Source organism: Podarcis bocagei, assembly GCF_964188305.1.
Source record: "Podarcis bocagei genome assembly, chromosome: 14".
NCBI lineage: Eukaryota > Metazoa > Chordata > Lepidosauria > Squamata > Lacertidae > Podarcis > Podarcis bocagei.
The window spans coordinates 7,634,754-7,658,368 of NC_138139.1; the positions used below are offsets into that span (position 1 = coordinate 7,634,754).

The following is a 23,615-nucleotide window of genomic DNA, read 5'->3' on the forward strand; positions in this document are numbered from 1 at the left end:
TTATATGCAAAGCATCTTTACAATAAGCTAATTGACTGGGTAAGTGATGAAGCTATTCTTGCCGAAGAGCAAGCAGGATTTAGTTGAGTCAGATCCACTGTAGATCATTGCTTTGTACTAGTTCATTTTACAGATGAGCATGTTAAGAAACCAGGTGGTGTGCTATATGCAGCTTTCATTGATCTGAAAGCTGCATTCGATTCAATCTCTCAAGTAAGACTGTGGGGTTAATTGAACTCTTAAATACAGATAAAATATTATTGTTCTTGATTAAATGTCTATATAAAAACACTGTGCTGAAAGAGCGTTGCTCTACAAATGGGCAGCTCACAGGATCTGTACCAGCCACAAAGGGAGTTAAGCAAGGTTGCATCCTAGCTCCTGCACTGCTTTAATTACCATATTTTCCCGTGTATAACACCCCCCGTGTATAAGACTACAGTGGTACCTCGCAAGACGAATGCCTCGCAAGACAAAAAACTCGCTAGACGAAAGGTTTTTTCGTCCGCGATTTGCCTCGCAAGAAGAATTTCCCTATGGGCTTGCTTCGCAAGACGAAAACGTCTTGCGACTTTGTTAAGCCGTTTAAACCATGCTTCGCAAGACGAAAAATTCGCTAGACGGCAAAACTCGCGGAACGAATTAATTTCGTCTTGCGAGGCACCACTGTACCCCTATTTTTGGCTGCAACCAATCACTCGTCCCCCCATGCATATATTCCATGTATAAGATGTTTTTTAACATTATTTTAGAGTAAAAAAACCTAGTCTTATACATGGAAAAATACAGTATATATAAATGTCATTGTCCAGAGTTTAACATCCCCAGAGTATCATGCCCCTAAACTGGCCACAAAAGCCATCTCTGTATTATTATACGCAGATGATGCGATACTTCTATCTCAAACAAAAGTGGGCCTAAAAAGATTGATGAGGGCATTCTCAGGATACTGCCAAAGAGAACAGCTGGCTGTGAATTACAAGAAAACTGAAGTCACCGTGTTTTCAAGAAACTATAGGGCTCATAGATGGTATATGGATAATCAGTTGATCAAACAAGGTAAAGTCTCAGCCTTATTTTTCAGTAAATAATCTAGTAATTATTTAGTTCTGTCTTGGTCCAAATATACTTGCCAAATTCCTCCTGCGTCCCACCTAAAGACTGCTGTAAACTGCGGACGTGGAAGCAACAGCACTGCTCCCAGCTTTTTCTTCCCATCTTCCCATCTTGTTTAACATCCTGTCCGACAAAGAGTTCTGAAGTACTGGAAAGCTTCCTCACTATTCTGGGTAATGTCCTAATAGAAGTATTGACCAACTGTGGGTTCTCAGTTTTTCCTTTATTTGTATTCTCTATAACAGGCATAGGCAAACTCGGCCCTCCAGATGCTTTGGGACTACAACTCCCATGATCCCCAGCTAACAGGACCAGTGGTCAGGGATGATGGGAATTGTAGTCCCAAAACATCTGGAGGGCCGAGTTTGCCTATGCCTGCACTATAATCTATAACCTATTGCTTGAAAGTTTATAGTGTGGTGACCTGCTCTGGTTGCCCTGCTAAGGAAAGCAGCAATTACTGAAGTTCAACCACACTGTTTTTGTTTTTAATTAAGCCAAAAAACTTCACCAATGAGAGACATTGAACTTGCACTAATTTTCTTGAAGGAAAGCCTACGTGCAGGAAAGAGGCAAGAACAGCACAGAGCTGCATAACTCACTGGCAAACAACCACTGGATAAAGCCAGTTCTTTAGCTTACTCGTTTATTTCAGAAACATTGTAAGAGCTCACTTTATTTCGTGTGGTTTTTTCGTTTTTACCCAAAGCCAGATTTTACTGGAACGAATGCTCTCAAACAACTTCCCTGCGTCTCTTCAATTTCTCTATAGGACTTTGTACACATTGGAAGTTTCTGGCCATAGGCAGCCTGAATTCCACGAATACCCCTGGTAGCATAACTCAACCCCACCTACAGATGGCGTAGAAGAAAGAAGGAACGGGGGACCTATGACCTCCCATCAGCACCAACCAGCATTGCCAATGGTCAGGGTGGGTGATAGGAGCCGCAGTTCAACAACTTCTAGAAGTCCGCAGGCTCCCTACCCCTGCTTCAGAGTAAGAGTGAGCAATTGCTTTAATTGAGTGACGCATGTGGCGCTGTGGGTTAAACCACAGAGCCAAGGACTTGCTGATCAGAAGGTCGGCGGTTCGAATTCCGGTGACGGGGTGAGTTCCCGTTGTTCAGTCCCAGCTCCTGCCAACCTAGCAGTTCGAAAGCACGTCAAAGTGCAAGTAGATAAATAGGTACCGCTCCGGCGGGAAGGTAAACGGCGTTTCTGTGCGCTGCTCTGTTTCACCAGAAGCGGCTTAGTCATGCTAGCCACATGACCCAGAAGCTATACGCCAGCTCCCTCGGCCAATAAAGCGAGATGAGCACCGCAACCCCAGAGTCAGTCACGACTGGATCTAATGGTCGGGGTCCTTTTACCTTACTTATGATGATGATGATATTTGTACCCCGCCCATCTGACCAGCTCAGCTCTCACCCACTCAAGTAAAAAGTCTTAGGTTCAATCCCTGGCATCTCCAGGTAAAGGCTGGAACCCTGGAGAGCCACTGCTAGTCAGTGCAGTAGACAATACTGTGCGCTACATGGACCAATTGGTCTGATTCAGTATAAGGCGGTGTTTTCTGTTTCTATGGAAGATTCAAGATGGATTCTATCATGTACGGTGCAATTCTAGAAAATCAAATTCTGCAAAGCAATTGTAGATAGGCTCCGCAAATCCAATAATACAAAGGCAGCGTATGCAAAACTTTGGGGCCCTGGAATTGCCCACTGGAATGGTGGGTCCTATCCAGGTGCCACCTGGCTGCTCTTGTCATTGCAGGCTATGAATCAACACAATAAAGGTTGCTGTTGTGTTTCCCTGTAGGTCAGAGAGTCTGATTAATGCCCTAACTGCCGCTTTAGCGGTGCTAATCTGTTTTGAGGGGTTTGGGGTTATTTGCAGTTTTTACAATGGGAAAATTGATGGCTTCTCTTACAGAGTTACAAAAATATATCACATGCCAGCCTGACACAGAAATCTGCACATTAGAGTGTTTCTACAACAGTGCACCCACCACAGCACAGGAGACACCTTCAAAAGGTCAGAAATAGTAAAGCCGAGCCTGAACAGGAAACAGGTCAAAACCAATATTTTTGTCTCACATTTGGAAATCTTTGCTGAAATTTAACAAAAATATATTCAAAGTTACTAGTTCGGGATAATGATTCAATGAAAAGCCAATGGGGTAAAGGCTCCAGGTGTACAAAGAATATGGGTGATGAGGTGTAGGGGTTAGAGTATTGAACTAGGAACCGGGAGGCCAGGGTTTAGTCATCAAGCTCATGGAGTGACCTTAAGCTAGTCATCCTCAGTCTAACCTACTTTGCAGGGTTGCTGCAAAGATAAAACGGGCGCAGGAACCACCTATGCCACCTTGAACCTCTTGAAGAAAAGCAGGGGCACAAATGCAATAAAAAATATAATACAATGGAAGGCTGCATGCTGCTTTGTACTCTCCTGGTCTTTTCTTCTCCAGCACGAGTTACACCACTGTCTTCCGCCCCAGCTGATCTGCTGTTCACCACTGCTGAGGTTTATATCAGCAGCAACATTAGCCATTCGTTATGCCAACAGGTTTTGTAACCAGTTTTAAAGCTAGGCTTAAAACGCTGCTTAGCAGGCAATGCTGGTGAGCATTAACCACAGTGCCATCTGGCAGCGGGAGAAGAGGGAACTCATGCCAGCGTAAGGAGACGTGGGGGAATGCAAACCTGCTAATAAGAAGGTAAGAAGAGCCTACTGGATCAGACCAGTGGCCCATCCAGTCCAGTATCCTGTTCTCACAGCGCCCAACTGGACACCTATGGGAAGCCCACAAGCCAGCGTTCAAAATTCGCCTGGTGCCAGGCACTTTGGGCACCTGGCTATTGGCCACTTGCAACCAAGTGAAGATGCCCAGGTGCCAGGATGGCACCTGAAGTCTCCACCATCTGGATGTGCATGCCTGGGGAGCCTTGGATCTTGACTGTTTTCACATGCTAGCAACACGTTCTGTAGAATTCTACCCACTATACTTTGTCCGCACAATCAGAATTTCTGGAACCAAAATGGGCACAGAATGTGGGCTGTCCCTGGATCAAGTGGTTTTTCTTCTTCAGGATCTCAAAGCTCTTAATCTAGCTCAAGGCTGTCATCTGAACTAGCCAGATGTTTCACTGAGAATCCATCATGGTCAGTCCATCGTTTGAAAAATAAGACTTTAGAGCTGTCTTGCCCCCAAATGGCAACTAGATGATTTGGCGATTGTAATGTTGGTTAAAGGAACAATTTGGCGCCTGGCTTATATATCTGAGTTTCTAACACTGCCACAAGCAGAATCTGAGTAGAAGAGCACGTCTCCCCTTAGTTCCTGCCCCTTAATTATGGTGAAGTAACTGGGAGTGTTACACTGTCCCTGTCCCAACAGAAGCTGGGATATTGTAAACCACACTGTGATCCTTGGATGAAAGGTGGTATAGAAACTTAATAAATAATAATATGATAAATAAGTAGCCAGCAAGAGCTCTGGGATTCATAATGAGGCTACACTGAATAGCAAAGTTAAGTGCTTTTTTAAAAGGGCCCAAAGCAGGACATTAAGGGATTGGGAGAAGCCCCTGTGATGGATAGCTGCAGGATGGGTCGTCCTGGAGTAACCTGAGGCATTGCAGAGTACCGCAAGTCCCACGGTACTATTGACAGAGATCGGTACTGGTCAGCAGCACAGTGCAGGCTGGGTAGTGTTTCTCACCTCCAGCGGTTCTCAACCTGTGGGTCCCCAGATATTGTTGGACTACAACTCCCATCATCCCTGAGCTCTGGCCTTGCTAGCTAGGGGTGATGAGAGTTGTAGTTCAACACTATCTGGGGACCCACAGGTTGAGAAAGGCTGCTCTAGGAGCTGGCAGTGATGTTTGATGATGGGAAGTCAGGTGAGCAACACCACCCTGTCTGCGCTGCCCAATACTGCTGCCCCTACCAGTGCACAGCTACAAATGAGTATTGATGGATTTTCCCCAATAGCAATTTTGAGCATGTTACTTCCTCTACCACCTAGTGTTGCAAAATCAGCATTGTCAATATTAACTCTTTTCTGGCATGAACCTCAACAGTTACTGGTTCAACTCCCTACCTTGAAGGGGCTGAAGTGGTTACAGAAAGCATCTGGTAACTACAATAAATCCCCCAAAATAAGACAGGTAAAACCAGTGCAATTTTTCCTGAAAAAGAGGTGCTAGAACTCTTCACGAGCACCTCCCTTGCTCTCTTATACAGACGTACTTTGGAAGTCAAACGGAATCCGTTCCAGAAGTCCATTCAACTTCCAAAACATCCTGCAGCCAACTGGAAGCCGTGCTGGATGTTCGGTTTCTGAAAATCATTCAAAAACCGGAACAATCACTTCCAGTTTCCGATCATTCGGGAGCCGAAACATTTGAGTTAACAGGTGTTCAGCTTCCGAGGTTCCATTGTAATGGCAATAGCGCCCACCTGAGAGGTGCCAGAACAAAAAAATCCCAATATAGCATATAGCACTTAAGATGGAAGCCAGAACTGTATCTGTTCCCACTGCTGGGCTTATTCCAAGTGAACGCTCAACTCCAAATATGACATCTCCACATGACTACACATGTATAGGCTATTGGGAAATAATTTTGCATTAAGTTGACAACCTGAGGATTAATTAACGTGTTGCAGCAGCCATGTGGAGTTCAGCTAAAATAAATTATACGTGGTTTCTCCATGCTTTGTGTGTAACAGGTGGCTCAAAACACGCCATGGGCCACACAACTATATGTAATCATGCATAAGTTGGGGGATGCCTGGGCTACAGACTGGGCTAAGCAGGCTTTGTGATTTCTCTCCCAAATATGAACAGAAGGGGGGGGAGGGCAGAAGATACAAAAATGCAACAACCAACTGGGTTAAGAATAAAGCAAACTGTGTAAACGCCTATTACAAAAGCTACACAGAACTGGAGCTGTGATTGCCAAGACAACTCTGAGTCAAAACCCAACAGGATTCAAGGAACTGTCAAGATTTCCAGTCAGCCCCAGTATCCTAGCCGATGGTTTCCAATACAGAATAGCCATTAGCCACTGTAGAATTGACACATTTAAGGATCTTAAAAAATTAAATTGGGTTGTATCAGTAAAGATTGCACCCTGGAACTTTACATCACTTTTCACTGAGCAGTTGAAACTAGAGACTTTGCACACTGATTTTTCAGTCAGCACACCTGAAGACTGTAAACACAAGTACATCAAAATCAGAAAGCGAGTGCCTGAAATCCATATTTACTCAAATCTAATACTTACTTTTGGCCAAATTATGTTGCGAAAATTAAGGTGTGCATTATATTCGATGGCACATTTACATTTGCCAGCAAATACTTTTTTTGGTTTAAAGGTTCTGAAAATTGAAGTGTGCATTAAACTCGAGTAAATGTGGTAATTCCAATTAATTGTGCCAAGGACATGGGTGCCGATTCCCTCACAGTAGTATTTGTATAAGCAGCTAGGAATTTAGTTGGGTTCAACTAACTTTTACTCAGAGCAGATCCACTAAAATTAATGGACCTAAGCTAGGCTTAGTTATTAATTTCAATAGGTTTACTCTAAGTAAAACGCTACCAATAACCTTAGCCAAAAGGCTACTCTGAGTAAAAGCCAGCTGAATACAACTCATTGTCCTGTGCCAGTGAAATACTTCCAAGAATGCTCCTGGGGATTTTATGACATCACAGGATGATGTCAGAACAACAAAGTCAGTGGCAGCCACAGGCCATAATACCTGGTCAGCTGATGTACTTGCACATGTAAAAAGCATACACTTCACTTGACCCCTTGCATGGGCCCAACAGAACTGAAAAGGGTAATGAAGTTTATTGGATTAAACAGGAAATTTATTTCAATATTTTAATGCCAAAGCCTTCCTACCTTTTTCATTATTTTTTTTCAACAGTTCAATCCCAAAGGCTTTCAAAACATGCAGCTTATTAGATAAAGCAAGGGAGTTAGAACATGGAGATGGCTGTTAATTAATAGTCCCATTACTCCAAAACTAAATTGCAAGCCTATATAATGCTGCAAAACGCATGCAGCAGGTGAGTGGGCGACAAAAAGCTTGTTGATGGAATTTTCATTTCGTTTCATTTCTCTTTCCTCTTCAATTTTACTGCTGATTAGAAGTACCGGTAAGTAAAGGTATTGCTGGGGGGGAAATTGCTGTTGAAACATCCTCAATGGCCAATGGGGTGCAATTACACAACCAAGGTTGTTTTGTGAATTTCAACAATTCTGCAATCTAGAGAGCAGCAGATGAAGATAGGAAGTGAAAGTGTGATGAGGTCCCCTGCCACTTATTATTATTGTTGTTATTAAAATTTGTATACTGTCCTATACTTGCAGGTCTCACGGCAGTTACAATATAAATCACAAAATATATAATAAAAACAAAAACAACCGATAAATAGGTCAACAGCTCATTTAGATGTAAAATGTTGGATCGGAGTTAACTGTGTTCTTAACAGTCCTGACCACTTTTACTTAGAATGATCACATACTGTTTTCAACATAACTTATGTCCATGTAAATGTGCCAAGGATTGCAGTCTGTCTAAGTATTACAGCTTTTGAGCTGAAAACTTTGGTGCCAAAACTGCTATTTTGCTTCTTGCTTATCCAATTTTTGTATACTGAAGTAGCAACATATTTCAGATTCATTTCTTGTACGAAGCAGCATTGGTAAGAGGGGAAGTGTTCAGAAAACCATTAGTTTAAAGAAACCTTTTGCATTCTTGGTCTAAAAGAAGGTAAATATTTCCCGGGGAACATACCTGCATGTCACACTAAACCAAAGTTTCATGTGACATGAACAAGCAGAAACAAGCTGCAGCGAGTCTCAGGCTTGCATGGTGTCTCTACCCTTCAGTCAAAGAGGCAGCATTTCAAAGCTTCCACTTCTGTCTTTGATTAATCACAGCTCGCTATATTGTCCAGACTCAGAAACGTGGTTAATTTTAACTATGGTTAGTTTAAACAGGACTGCTTCAGGAACTATGGTTTGAAATTGGTTTGTCAACTGATCAATTTGGACGGCTAAACAAAGCTCCTTCCACTTAGGAGGAAGACGGGAAGTGTGTGTGGACCAGGAGGGGACACACACAACACATTGGCTGCTATGCAAACATGTTATTTTAGACCACAGTCTTCCATCTGCATAATTATCTACATGTCATTGGGCAGAGAACTGAAGGCTAGGTCCAGTTAATATTTTTGAATGAACACTGGCCAGAAATGGGCTGTTCACGGTGCCAGCAAATGGAGCAAAGCAAGCTACTTAAAAAAAAAAAAAACCTAGACAAATAAATCTATACAATAATAATAATAATAATAATAATAATAGCTTTGAAATACATCAATCTCTTCTTCTCTCCCTCAGTAACTTGAGGGGATGAAGCAATTTATTTCTGGCACTGAATGGTTTATGCTGTATATTCAATCATCTTAAATCACACATCATAGATCACCATCTCCACACTCTTTTCAGTCACCTGCCACTTTTCTTAGATTTGCACATAGTGTATAGCTCCCAAGAACATGGAAAGATGCAGTTAACTAATCTCGTGTGCCTATCTTAATGTACGTTTGGAGTGTCTGGCTGTTTTTAATCTAGGCCCAACAGAAAATAGCTCTGATCTTTATTTAGGAAGTGACTTACCAGTCCCTCATTATCTTCCGAGGTTCTCTGATAATGTGCTGCTAGGGCAACATAGTCCAGTGCCTGCTTATTACATTCAAAACACTTTAATCCGTGACGAATTAGTCTCAACGGGTCCGCATACAGGGGCAAAGCCGGCTGAGCATTTGTCGAGCTCCCAGTCCCGCTTCCCGGCGCAGCGCAAGTCTTTTGCGGAAGAGGGGGCAACCGTGACGTCTGAGATGTCGAAGACGTTGAAGAGCTTGTTGGAGAAGGTGAAAACATTTGGTCTAAGGAAATGGGTTTCATGAACAGCTGAGAACACTGCATGATAAAGCCTTTGCTCTTGTGATCCCTCGCATGCTTGAGCAAGCTGCATTTGTTGAAGAACAGCAGCGTCGCCGAACACTGAGTGCACATGACTTCAATGTGGACACTTCTCCTGCTGTAATGCTGGGTGAGACTTTTCTCTAAGGCAAACGAGTCGCCACATTCCAGGCAACAATACCCAGACGCAGGTAAGTGAATACTGCTGTCAAAAGGAGGGCTGAGGTTTGGAGTATAGATTGGCACAGGATTGGCACCATGCAACACTTTGTTGAATGCCTCGACGACAAGAGGAGCGGCTTTCTTAACCTGGTGTACAAGCGGCACAGACATCTGTGTGAGCTGGGACGGGCCGCGCCGCTGCACGGAAGATTTCGCCGCCACAGAAGCCGCAACGCTGTGGGGAACCAGGTTGAGATTGGCTAGGTGCACGGCTTTAGGAAGGAGGCTGGCAGGGTTACAGGGCTGCGCCACCACACCCGGCTGCTGCTTCTTGCTTGACGGCTGTCCCACAATACCCACTTTTATTGTCCCGCTGCTGCTGTTTGCCAGCAGGGGTGCACCAGGGGTGCTGCTTACAGGAATGTCTGCACTCATACTGTCAACGTGGGGACTTGCTAGGTTTGCCTCTTGAGTAGTGGCTTTAGCAAAGCCCTTGCATGACTCAGTGTCCATGGATGCATTTGGTTCTGGTGAAGGGAAGGATTTCACAAACTCTTCGGTTGCTGAGCTATCCACGGGTGATTCTTGAGGAGATTTGCCCAAGTCATCGACTTCCGGCAGGATCCTTGTTACCATTCTTTTAATTTCACCAGAGGAGGTTTTAATAGTCTTGATCCTGACTTTGGGAATTGCTGGGGGTGAACCAGTTGCCACCGAAGGTGAGCCTTTGCTACTGCTGTCACTGCATACACTCCGGGGAGATTCAGGCTGCTTGCTGACTTTTCTCACCATCTCAAGAGGGCTTCTGGGACTCTTTGGTGACTTTGGCATCTTGGGGCTTCCCTTGATGCCATCTTTAAAGGGCCCAGAAGACTCCTTCGTCAGGTTTCCCTGGTCCTCCTTTGAGATGCCTGCAACCTTTTTGGCCTGAAGGGCTACAAGTGCAGCGACGCAGGATGAGAGCTTGGAGTGGGCAGGTTTGATACGCTGGCGAGGTGGAACTGACGAAGAGGAGTAGTTCATTTCAGGCACAGATCCTTTACTTTCCCCCAAGTTATTGCTATGGAAATTGCCAAGCTGCAACCCTTCGCTGAGGAAGTTATTGGTGTCCACAAGGTCTTTGACAGGGCCCTCCCGTTTCTCAGGGCTCTTGTCACGTTCCCTCTTGCTAGCATCCACCCTGCTTTCCTGCAGTTCATTCATATCTATCTTTGGATCTCTTTTACAGTATTGATCAAACATACTTAACTCGGGTTCTGCTATCTTCTTACTAAGCAGATCTAGCAGCGATGGCCCAGTTGACATAAACCTACTAAACTCTGGTTCTGGCAAGGTCCTACTAAGCAGATCTAACACAGATGACCCAGTTGGAATATACATTGGATGCGGTGGAAAATAGGGAGTTTGGACATGTTTGGGTTTATCTACAATACTGTTCTCTTTGAGTGCATCCTCCGGCTCAGGGCTGGAGATGGGGCTGAACTGACTGAATGTTGGTAAGGGCTCTGACTTTGTCTGTTCCAACTTTTCAGGATAGTTCCTCAAGCCATCACCATTGATGAAAGTGGAATCAAATTTCCCATAATTGTGAGTCTCCAGGGGAAGTTCAGACCCCCGGAATCCATTGTGCAGCAGGCCTGGTCCTAGGTGGTTGCCTTCCTTTTCTGCTTCAAATGACTCTTGTCGGCACGTGTTCTTCACAATGACACTCACAACTGGAATGTCAGAAGCTGGCGCTGCGTGGGACAAGGATGCGCTTTCATCTATACAAATCCCAGACTGCTTGAGATGGTTTTCGTTCTCCTCACCAGCTGTCTGAATGGCTTCCTTGGCATCAAGGCTGGTTGGGTCAGGAATGTCAAAAGCAGCCAGCAAGTCATCAAAGTCTGGAGTTTTCATGTCCCCCATGATGAAAACTACAAAAAAGCAAAACATTGTCAAAAGCATTCTCGGTGTGCATTTTCTGAATTTATCTCTCTTTCTAGAAATGTCAAGATTTGAGTTCTAGAAACAGTAGAGAAACATGCCTACGGTTCTATTAGTAGTTCCTATACTCTACGAAAAACTTCTTCAACCTGGTTCTCTCTCTGGATGTTTTGGACTACTATTTGCAACATTCCTTGCCCATGCTGGCTGGGGATGATAGGAGTGTAGCCCAAAACATCTTGAAGGGCCCTGTGTTAGAGAAGGCTTCTCTAGGGATCCAGTTGATTTTTCAGAAGACGACACACCCACACTTTCTAGAATGGGAATGAAAGGTGTTATCTTTATAATGAACAGACCACAAGCAGTCTCCTTGAGGCATGCTTCGCCTTTTCTAACTTCCTCCCCATTGCACACAGCTGCAGCAAGAAAGGGGCAGGGAACCCTGCAAATTTTCAGAAGGGGATTTACCTGTTGTTCCTGATACTCAAAACCCAAAGCCTATGATTTTCCTTCTACAGATCGTGATGCAGTATTATATACTAAAAATAATGATAACCCAGGGGTGTGAGAAATATGCCACTCTTTCTAATAGCAAAACGTCTTGGTCCAGTGCCTATCAGTTGAACAGTCCACAGACAAGGTTCATGCACAGTCAAGGGGCCTCCCCAGGTATGCAGAAATGAATATTTGTAAATTAAAAGGGGGAAAGAGGCTCAAAAAGCCCAGTTGTGTGAGGACTTGAGGACGCTCAATGGGTTCCAGAAGTTACTGAAAGTTGAGTGCATCAGCTGAAAAGAAAATACTGCGGCATAAGCTTTCGTGGACTAGAACCCACATTAAGAGATGCAAATAGGCTCCAGACCACTGAAGCTTTATCTTTAGGCAAACACAGCTACCCCACTTGGAAGTGGCTTACTGTATCCTGAGGGGGCGCGAGAAATGCCATCAGATTTTTAAAAAATCTCATACCTGCACCATACAGGGAGGTTTCAGTATAGGGGAAAACAAAAACAGTATACTGTATATACTCGTGTATAAGCTGACTTTTTCAGCACATTTTTTATGCTGGAAAAACCCTGCTCGGCTTATACTCAAGGCGGGCAGTGGCGGCGGAGGAACGAGCCAGGCCTCTCCCAACCACGGCTCCTATGCCTGCTCTTGCGAGTGGCAGAGGTGGCAGCAGGAGGGACGAGCGGCCCGAAAAGAGCCCTTTCTCGCAGCTGGTCCCGCCGCCGCTGCCCGCAAAGGAGCCCTTTCGGGCTGCTTGTTCTTCCTCTGTTGCTGCCACCACCACCAGATTTGTGGTGTGGTGAACCAGCTTATACTCGAGTCAGTAAGTTTTCCCAGTTTTTTTGCGCTAAAATTAGGTGCCTTGGCTTATATTCAGGTCGGCTGAAACAGTATATATTTTCCTTTTCCTGCTCTCCAGAATCTCCTCCCCCTCTATCTTCACACATCATAGCAAAAAAGTGCTCAAATTCAGGGCTAATAGCTCTTTTATCGTATGGCGAGGGAAAGGAGGAGCGTGGGAAAGAAAAGCTCCCCCACATACCACAAGCCCTGAACAGCACTGCAAGGCATCTTTTCAGGCTGGCTAGAGCTCTGAACAGGAGAATTCCTGTTAAGGGCTGAGGATACACTGCAACACTTTGTTGCAGGTTCCCTCTATATAATAAACAAACAACCTTGTGTTGCTGGCACCCTGAGGTTCTCATCATTCTTCTTGTGTCGTTTACCAGATGCTGCCTTGCTTTTTTTGTTGTTACGGTTGGTACGTTTCTTGCAGCAAGCCCAGCCAAGGAGGGAAAGGGACTAAAGTGTGGCATAAACTGATTATTTGCAGTTGGTGTACAGCCACCAGAGGAAACAGTGCCAAAATACGCATTAGAGCAATCCCTTCCTGGCTGATAGAAAGGTTCACAGCGATGCCTTCTCTTTACCTCATGCCTTTCTGGGTTGCACACACAGGGTGATGATATAAGGGAATAATTATTTTGCTCCAGACTGCACAAAGGTCATACAAAGAGCAAAGTCCACTTTCTGTGATGTGCCCTCCAAAGCTGTCAAGTGTGACAACACATAAAGTTAAAGGGGAAACTCTCCCATTCTCCTGCTGCAGAAGCCAAACACAACTGCAGAAGCTGGAACTTAAAACTCATGCCATTTTATATAGCACAAGAGCTCCTGGGTATGGTATCCTAAACTCCAGCCTTTGCCAAGCTGGAGCCCTACAGATGTTTTGGGCTCCAATTCCCACCAGCCCCAGCCAGAACAGGGGCTAAGTCTACATTGCCTATTGGCTGCCCAGCTGATACGGGAAGGACTGTAGCTCCCCTGCTTTGCATACAGAAGGGCCCAAGTTTGATCCCTAGTACAGTCGTGCCTTGGAAGTCAAACAGAATCCATTCCGGAAGTCCGTTCGACTTCCAAAATGTTCGAAAACCAAACTGCGGCTCCTGCTGCCAATCAGAAGCCCCGTCAGACGTTCGGGTTCCAAAAGAACTGGAATAATCGCTTCTGGGTTTGCGGCGTTTGGGAGCCAAAACGTACAAGTTCCAGGGTGTTTGGGAGCTCCAGGTATAGCTGAGAGAGAACCCTGCCTAAAATCCTGGAGAGCTGCTGCCAATCAGTGTAGACAATACTGAGCTAGATGGACCAATTATCTGACTTGATATAAGGCATCTTCCTATACAACTCAAAACATCTGGGGGGGCACCAGGTTGGCAAAGACTGCTGGACACGCTTCTCTTGACATCAGTTCAAATGCTTCAAGGAGTGTGTCAGCTGCTACAATATGAGAAGCATCATCTTCAAGTAATGTTTTCATTTGAATATGGCAGAAAACCCAACTGGCAAAGACAGAATCAGACTTCATCTATATACTGCCCTTTCTCCATGGAGCTTAGATTAGCGTATGTAAGGACCATCCTGTTTTATCTTCAGAACCACCATTTCTGATAGGTTAGGCTGAGAGAGATTGACTGGTCCAAGATCATGCTGCTTCACTGTAAAAATGGATGAACTAGCAAGAACAGGGCCCAGGATGATCCATGTTCAGGCAGAACTAGTATTTAAAAAAGTGCCTTGTTATGAAAATCATGAGTGCTAGGCCAGGATGCAGCGCAGGGTTCAAAATTAGCCAGGCACCACCCCTGCACCACCTCATATTTTGGACTTCAAACTCTACAATTCATTGAAAACCACAGGCCTTAAGCAAGAGTCTTGCCAGCTGTTAGATACAGCCAAACCTGGTGAAATCAGCCTTCATCTGCACTGTCAGAAAGGGGAAAAAACAAGCATGGGGCCAAATATAGATGTACTTGACTGTTCTGCAATTCTTCTGCAGAACACCTCACTGAAACATACAAGCTACAAGTGGTCTCTGAACCTAAGTTTGAAAAACTCTACATTAGGGAATCATGCCTACCACAGATGATTCATAAAGAAAGGTTAATGGTTTCTATGCAAGTTTCCTTTTTTAAAAAACTTTGCTGTTGGAAGCCTTGAAGTGTGAAAAATACCCTAAGCCACACTGTACTGTGCTCTACCCCAAATTAATGATTCTTCACAAGACTGGGATGAATGCAGGTATGTATTTGAAAGGGTCTGAAAAGATGGGAAAACAGATTTTCTTGTGTAGACCAAAGACTGAAAAGATTAAGAAGCACAGAAGATCATCCCAGGTGACGGTGAGTGACAGACTATGAACTATGCCCAGTCTATGAACTATGCCCAGTAAGAAAGACTGGGCAGTTCAGACAATCCACAGTTTCCAGTGCTTTAGACAGGAAGCCCATCACAGAAAATAATGGTTTCTGCTAAGCCAGCCTTCCCCAACTTGATGTTCTCTAGATGTTTTGGACTACAACTTCCACTATCACTTACCACTGGCTAGTGTCAGGCTGACTAGTGCTGATGGGTACTGGAGTACAAAACATATAGAAGACATCAAGTTGGGAAAGGCTGTGCAAAAAATAAACAGACCGTAAAGTTACGCATGAGAGTGTAAGCCGAGCTTGTTCCAAAGTCTACAAAACATGGACTTCAGGGTTATCTAAACCAGGACTATAAAGCTATGGGCAGTTTTAATTTCACTTCTAAAACTTTTGTTATACTTAAAAACTTCACTTGTTACAACTAAAGCTCAATTCAGTGTTCCATTTTCAACAATAGTCAACTAGTTGTCATTTGGGAGCTCAAAAGCAAAGAGTACAATAGTTACAGCCATCCATTGTTATTCACCCCCAGTATCTGAGATGTATATTGCCTTTGAATATGGATACTGTAGTCCACTGTGCCAAGGCTAATAGTAAGTTAGCCAACATGATTTTGTCTAATGTTTCTTTAATGCTCTCTTACTCTGCTGGCCATTATCTTCTGATGAAGAATTTCATCTGGTCATCCTGCAATAAGTACTATTTATTTACAAATTAAATAACAAATAAGAGCATCTTAAATGCAGCCTCCCATCCAGTCACTTATCAATAAGTTTTTCCTAGTTTCAGCACCAGGTTTAGGGTGGTGCAGGTGGTTCCCCCACCCAGAGCGCTGAGCCGAGGGGGTACAAAAATGAGAAGATCCATAATTGAGAGGATCCATTTGGGGGTTTTGGGACACCAAATTTTGGCCTCGCATACAGCGCCGTGTTACAAAAGATTACCAAAGTCCACCCCTGAATAACTGCCAGTAGCATCAGAATAAGCTCTAAGTCTATACAGTCATACCTTGGGTTGCGAATGCTGTGGGATGCGCGTTTTCGGGTTACGGACGCGCCAAACTAGGAAGTACCGGAACAGGTTACTTCCAGGTTTCAGCGCTCGTGCAGATGACTAAATCACGCTTTGCGCATAAGCGCCGAATCGCATCACGCGCATGTGCAGATGTGGCGCTGCGGGTTGTGAATGTGCCCCCGGGCACGGATCACGTTCGCAACCCGAGGTTCCACTGTACTCTGATACTTCTTAATTTGTCTTGAATCTGCTGCCAAACAATGCCAAATATGTTTGGGGAGACAGCCATTTCTCTCTATGCACTCTAATGATGATAAGAACTTAAGAAGCTCTGCTGGATCTAGGCCAGTATCCTGTTCTCACAGTGGCCAACCAGAGGCCCGTGAGAAACCCGCAAGCAGGACCCAAGCTTGAGCACTCTCTCCTTCTGCAGTTTCCAGCAAATGGTAATCCAATTGCTCAGTCCCAGCTTCTGCCAACCTAGCAGTTCGAAAGCATGCCAGTGCAAGTAGATAAATAGGTACCGCTGCAGCGAAGAGGTAAACGGTGTTTCCGTGAGCTCTGGCTGATGTCCCAGTTCCGTTGCGCCATAAGCAATTTAGTCATGCTGGCCACATGACCCGGAAAGCTGTCTGTGGACAAATGCTGGCTCCCTTGGCCTGAATCAAAATGAGTGCCGCATCCCCATAGTCGCCTTTGACTGGACTTAACCGTCCTTTTAATCAAGCACACCCAAGTGTGGAAGCAGAGCAGAGCCATCATGGCTAGTATATTTGTAATAGTATCCTGCCCTGCCATTCCTAACTAACCTTTTCTCTGAACTGAAATAAAGCTTTTCTTCACAGTGATGATTATTTTACGTGCCCATTTCTGTATATTCTCTACTATTAGTGTATGACCTCTTTGGAAAACTACAATGTATAGAACTTTCTTAAAGTTTCCATGATACAAAATTCATATTGTGGCAATAAGATAACACTTCCGGATAGATTACTCAAGCCGCAACTTGTCTGTGGATGGTAGTTTTTCTCTCTGAGAGAGAATTGTAGCATCCACTACCAACAGAAACATTTGAGCTCCTAATGCATCAGACTATGTAACAAGACATTTCAGACATCGCAAAGCCATCATAGACAATCCAAATCCTCATGAAACAGCTGGAAAAGCTCGGAAAGTGGGAGCTGTGGGTGTTGCTATAGTTCCAAATGCAGTCACAACTGTTACTTGCAAATATTTTATCCATTTATTTAAATAAATCAATAATCACAAATGGGGATGGGACCATAGTTCAGCAAAAGAACAAAAATTCAATTCCCCTATATCTCCTCTTAAAAGGATTTGGTAACAGGTGATATGGAAGTGTAATAGGTATGAGTTACTCGTGCGTAAGCTGCTGCCTTTCTCGGGTTAATTTGACTTGTTAAACCTTTCTGACTGCACAGCCCCTTCTCATCGCGGCTGCCTCAGTCACTGGCAGAATCCATCAGTGGGCGTTTCTTGAACCTCTTCCAACATAAAAGTTGTTTGACACCCAGTCTCCTCCTCCTCCTCTCACTGCGCGGGAGTCTTCTGCGCAGGGAAGGCATGGGTAGCGGAGGACCTGGCCTCTCCTCACTGATGTCCAGTGAAGAGTCCTGGAGCCCTCCCTCCAATTCCCCCGTCTGCCCCCCTTTATCCCTGGTGTTGCGCTGATTGGCCTCCCCCTCTACTGAGCTGTTTCTCCCCCTGGTGCTGGGTCCTTCGCCAGCATCATCTGGGAGCCTCCCCTTCGCCTCTCCCTCCGATGTCAGTTCCCTGACAGGAAGTCTCATCCCAAGACCCTGGAAAGCCATGGATAACCAGAATTTTTAAACAATATAGGGCCCGACTGACCAGTGGTCTGGCTCAGTCTCCTATGTTATCCTAGCACCCTCCTTTGCTCATAGTGCTCTATTGAGACTTCCATTATACTCTGCAAAATTTAAAATATGCAAATATAGCATGATGCACACTTAAAATGGTGATGCCAAATACAGGAGTGAAAATATTCACTGCCTTCATTAAATACCAGGGTCTTAAGAGGCTCATTGGTCATCTCTCAGATATTCTATGAACTGCCCTCTCTAGCTTCAGTTTGGAAACCACATCAATGAGAGCCAAGAAGAAGTGTGCATCCATCAATCATAATCTGGTATCCTCCTTGCAGATACAAAATATGCAAAGAAGAACATTCCGTGCAGTCCTACAATTCATAATAAATGTCCAAGGGATGGTAATGTTAAGCCTTCTAGGATTTGCTACACATCCTGGGTCAATATTCTTTACCCACTTACTCCTTCCTTTTCCTTGTGTGTCTATTTAGATCAGAGAAGGGGAGCCTGAGGCCCTCCAGTGGTTGTTGGGCTCCAACTTCCATCAGCTTTAGCCAGCATGGCCACTGGCATGGATGATGGGAGTTGTAGTCCAGCAATATCTGAAAGATTACAGGCTCCTCATTCCTTATTTAAATCGTATACCTGAGGGCTGTGTTTTGCCATTCCTTAGCTTATGCCACATATTGTATTATACCTTGTTTTAGGGGCATACGCTAGATGACTCTTCGTTCATCTAGCTCACTATTGTTTAAACAGGCTGGCAGCAGGTCTCAAGATTTCAAAAAGGAGACTTTCCAAGCACTGACATGAGATGGCTGAGACTCGAACCCAAAACCATTTGCATGCAAAGCATCCACTCCACCACTGAGCTACAGCCCTTTTCCAACTAGGTTCACATATGTGCTCCTAACCCTTTCCAAAAATGTGCAGTTTTATTGCCCCATCAACCAAATGGAAATGGCAAGAACCTTAGGAGGTCACTAAAAAGCTGAATGGAGATAAGGACTGCACACTAATATCATCATCATCATCATCATCATCAATATTATGAGTTATAGTCCCATCAAGATGAGACAAGGCCCAACACAAAGAGAAATTACAAGTTCAGCTTTATGCATTCACTGTAAATGACCTGTCCAATTTAAATTCATTCACAGACTTAACTGCCTGTTAACTTTTGAAACTGTCTTGATTTGAAGAATCTTAATGCTATTAAGAAACAAGCAGGCATTTTAATGCCTTCATTAAAGAGGGAAAGAGATTGCCAAAGAGTAAGATGACGCGGAAACAATTCAAAAACTTTTCCACCAGCAATGGTCATCAGTCAGTTTGCTAAATTTTCCGAACGTCAAGTCAACCAGAGGGACAGAATAAGTGTAACACTGCAAAACACCCAGAGGACAGACTGAAGACACTAAAAATGCTACCAAAGGAAAGGCTCTTATTTTGCTGGTGGCAAACACATTAGAAGTGCAAGTTTGAAACGAACAGCCTCAATGATAAAGTCACAGACTGGACAAGCATTTCTTGTAAAAAGTGTTGCTCTGTTTTGAAAGCTAAATTGACAAGTAGTAACCTAGTATCCTAAGCACGTACAACGAAATCCAAACAACGTTCTTTCCTATTATCTTCACCTTTGTCTCCTTCCTCTATTGCCTATGTCAAATTGCTAAGTGTTGAGTTTTTCAAGGCAAGGACTTGTCTTCACACAAACTGTTAGTGAATAATCTTAACCCCCCTTAGCTCTCATGACCTCTCATTTTTTTAAAAAAATCACACTTCATTTCTAAGCTTACTGGCTCTTTGGTACTTGGACCATCAACACCAACCAAAAACCCATAGTGGGTATTCTTGCTCAGCTCCTCCTCCTCGTATCACAGTCACAAAACCGTCTATTGGAAATTGCTGAGTACTTGCTATCACCAATCAGATGTCTAAATTTGTTTACACATACTCATTCCTTGGTGGAGTCCTAACTACCCACCTCCAAACACCTCCATTTAATAAACACTGCTTTAGGTAAAGGGACCCCTGACCATTAGGTCCAGTTGCGGACAACTCTGGGGTTGCGGCGCTCATCTCGCTTTACTGGCCGAGGGAGCCGGCGTACAGCTTCCAGGTCATGTGGCCAGCATGACTAAGCCGCTTCCGATGAACCAGAGCAGCGCACGGAAACGCCGTCTCCGTTCCTATTTATCTACTTGCACTTTGACGTGTTTTCGAACTGCTAGGTTGGCAGGAGCAGGGACCAAGCAACGGGAGCTCACCGCATCGCGGCAATTCGAACCGCCGACCTTCTGATCGGCAAGTCCTAGGCTCTGTGGTTTAGACCACAGCACCGCCCGCATCGCCTAAACACTGCTTTACCTAGACAATTAACTTGCCAATGTTTACAATCATTTTCTGGTATTATTGTTATCATTGCCTGAAGCATTATTTTTCTGCTCCTGACATACTGATACATCTATTTTGGCATAATCATTCAATTGCAAGGTGATTTCCCCACCCTACTCCCCCCCTAAAGAAAAATGTTGAATTGTCTCACAATATCTAAGTAAAAATGTCATTCTAGCAAGAGAGGTTAAACCTTTTTTAAGCTTGACCTGAAACATATCACATGACAGTAGATCTCATAAGTTTTAGCAGGGTTTACTTCAAGGCAATAACACTTTAGATCGTTATTATTCTTCCAGATCCCCATGATGAACATGGTTTGAACACATTTGATGCAGCAACCTTGCTAAGGCTAAGTTTCTGGTCTGTGCTTAGGTGGGAGACTGCCTAGGTCCCCATGGTCAACTGCAGAGAGGGAAAGTGGAATATAAGTGTAATAAATAAATAGCAAGTGAGTGCAATCCTCTACACACTTACCTAAAAATCAGCCTCATTGAATATATATATATGTGGGAGAGGGGAGATGATACTTCAGAGTGAACATGCATAGGATTGTGCTCAGTGATGTGGGTCTTCTAGAAAATTTTCCACCGCAAATTAGGGTAATTTGTAAAGCATACTTTTCAATTTGCAGGAGCTAAAGAGTGATCTAATTTAGCATGCTTATTTTACTTTTATTTAGCGAACAACAGTAAGCATTTTGAAACTGCCAAGCTTGCCAAATGCTGTATTTGTAATTAGCGTCCAATCACTGCTAGTACTGAACGAATAAAACTGAAAGTATTCTATGGAAAAATAAAGCACTGGGAAATTTTCTGATCCACATCACTGATTGCCCTGTAAGGCTATGAGTTGGTTCAATGTCAAAATCATGAGTTCCCAGTTTAAATATTAGTTCAGTCATGGGTAGCCTTGAGTTGCTCCAATAACTAAAGAAATAATCAACTCCTGTCTGTAATATGGTGATTGTATCTGTCTATCCAAAATATCCTTACAACAGCCCTGCGTGTGGAATGATTCAGTTCTTGATAAAAAAAAACAGCAACTAACTTTTGCTCATAGTAGACCCACTAAAATCAATGGCCATGACTAATTAAATCCATTAATTTCAATGCACTACTGTGAAAGTTAGTTGAATACAACCCATTGTAAACAAACTACCCTAGACACATTTACTCAAAATTAAGTTCCAATATCATCTACTGGACTTGATTCTTAACATGTTTTGTACCAGTTTGCAAATATTTTATGAGACCTGACTGGTCTTTCTGAAGAAATCTGAGAATCAGCTGAAGCTTAGCATCCCCAAGGAGCTTTCCACTGGCCAACTGAAATGCTCGGCAGCACTCACCATATGAATTCCCCAGGGGAGTGCTCATGAATGTTGCAACTTGGGGGTAGAAACGGAGTAAACATGCCCAGAAGGAGGTGGTGTTGATAGCAGGTTAGGTATTTTGAAGCTTAGGGCACAGGAGCAGGAGAAAAACCAACATCTGATAAATAAGGCACCTGTCAAGGTTGAGAAGAGTAAGAGACCCCAAAAGTGGGCAGCGCTGCAAGGGGGACCCTATTAGATCTAGAATTTAAGACTGAGAAGGCAGCTCTTTGCCAAATCGATGTGAGCTCAGTACGCTTTGCAATTTCTGCTTTTGCATCTATGGAAAATTCACATGCATGATCAAGGTTTATTTGCAAACCCATGGGTTATACAGGTGCATATATCAGGGAGTCAGGACGGGCTGTGTGTCCTCTTGTCCAAATGTCTATACAGCAGCAAAAACAAGCATCAAACCAATGCGTAAAGTGACCCCGGTACAAAGGGGAGCAAAGTGTGGGGCACCCCTACAACTGGGTGGGGGCAAATAAATCATCCCAGTACGTGGGAGGTATGTGGTCGTTCTATAACAGCATCCTGAATAGCCATTCAGAGGGATGCCCTGCCCGTCTATTTGGCCTGCCTGTGGGCATCCCCACAAGAGGACACCTTGCCCGACCTCTGGGGCAGGTCAGCAAGGCAGAGATTTTGCCAAGGGCAATGCCCGCTCCAACGCCGGGAGGTCTCTAGGGCCACTTTCCCGATCTCCCTGCCCCTAAAGTGACGCGACTGCACTCAGCTGTAGGAGAGAGAGAGAGAGGTGCACTGACACCCTATTAGTATTCTGATCCCCCCAAAAAATAAAAAATAAAATGCAACGGGGGTGGGTTGCGAAAGTGGGGAGAGGGCGGAGGCGGCGGGGGGGAGCAAGGCGCAGACGTCTCGTCTGGACGTGCAAATCGGTGGGGTGGCGCACGGAGGCTGCCCGGGTCTGGCGCAGGCTGGTCCCGGATGAGGATGGCGATGGGCAAGAGGCACGCTGCCCGTGGGTCTGCCCCACAGGCAGGGGAGGCCGGCGTGCAGGCAGGCATCCCCCAGCCCCGCAACCCCACGGAGAGCATGGCGTGAGCCTGGAGCCGCCGCCGCAAAATGGGGTTCTGGCTGGCGGCGGAACCGGGGTCGCCGCTCTGGCGCGCCTGCCACGGGGCTCGGTGTGCCCGCCCGTCCGCCTCCCTGCCTGCGCGCCTACCCGAGTCCCGGGGAGCCTCCGAGGAGAGGGGCCTGCGCCAGCGAAGGGGCCGCGGCTGCGCTAGGCCAGGCGCCGAGGGAGGCGCCCCGCGCCAGGCCCGGCCGCAAGCGCCCCGGCCCGCTCGCCCCGCCGGCACTTACCGACACCGTCAGCTCCGCGGTGGGCTCCGTCGCCGCCCGGGCCCGCACAGGCCTCACCCAGCGCCGGGCAGCGGCTGCCTCAACATGGCGGCGGAGGGCGCGGGAGGGGCTGAGCACGGGGCGGGGCCTCGGAGGACGGGCCCACTCGCCCCGGCGGCCTCGCAGTGAGCGGGACGCGGCCGAGTAGAGCGCCCGGGTCGGGCAGGGAGGGGACGGCGGCGGCGGCCGGGCTTCGGCGGATGCGTCTCCGGAGCTGCGCCTCTCGGGTTGGGAGTGGAGGCCCGCCCCGACCCCCTGAACTCTTGGCGGCCCGGCTTTGCCACCCAGCTCGCCCCCTCCAGCCTCCTTCGGAGCCGCTCGCCTTCACGCCAGCAGCCTCGCCGTTTCTTTTCTTGTATAATTTTTATTACATTTCCCCTTTTACATTTCACATCCTTAAGATATCAGTGACTTCCCTTCTTCTCTTTCCACCATGGTTCATTTTACATGTCATAAATCCTTCTTATTTTACAAAAACTATACCAATCGGTTTTCCATTATTACTGTACACCCATCAAAACTTATTTACACTGCTGAATTTATCTTAACGCTGCCAGCGTTTTCAGTTGTGTTATAAGATTTTCTTAAGTCTTATAAATATATAATAAATGTTCATAAATGTACCAAGCAAACACATATTTAAATCTATAAATCACATGTCTGAAACCCATAGGAAAAGTCCTAAAGCCA

At 45.2% G+C, this 23,615-nt stretch overlaps 1 protein-coding gene across 1 annotated transcript in view; it reads right to left on the bottom strand.

The window, feature by feature from the left end:
* The window catches only part of ZNF592 (zinc finger protein 592), a 42,282-nt gene extending 19,286 nt beyond the window's left edge, over positions 1-22,996 (bottom strand). Inside the window, exons 1-2 of the mRNA XM_081169192.1 lie at positions 22,887-22,996; positions 8,812-11,195 (exon numbers count right to left, since the gene is read on the bottom strand). Coding sequence (XP_081025318.1) covers positions 8,812-11,187 — 2,376 coding nt within the window. The 5' untranslated portion in view covers positions 11,188-11,195; positions 22,887-22,996. The remainder of the gene's footprint in view (positions 1-8,811; positions 11,196-22,886) is intronic.
* Between the last annotated feature and the right edge of the window lie 619 nt (positions 22,997-23,615).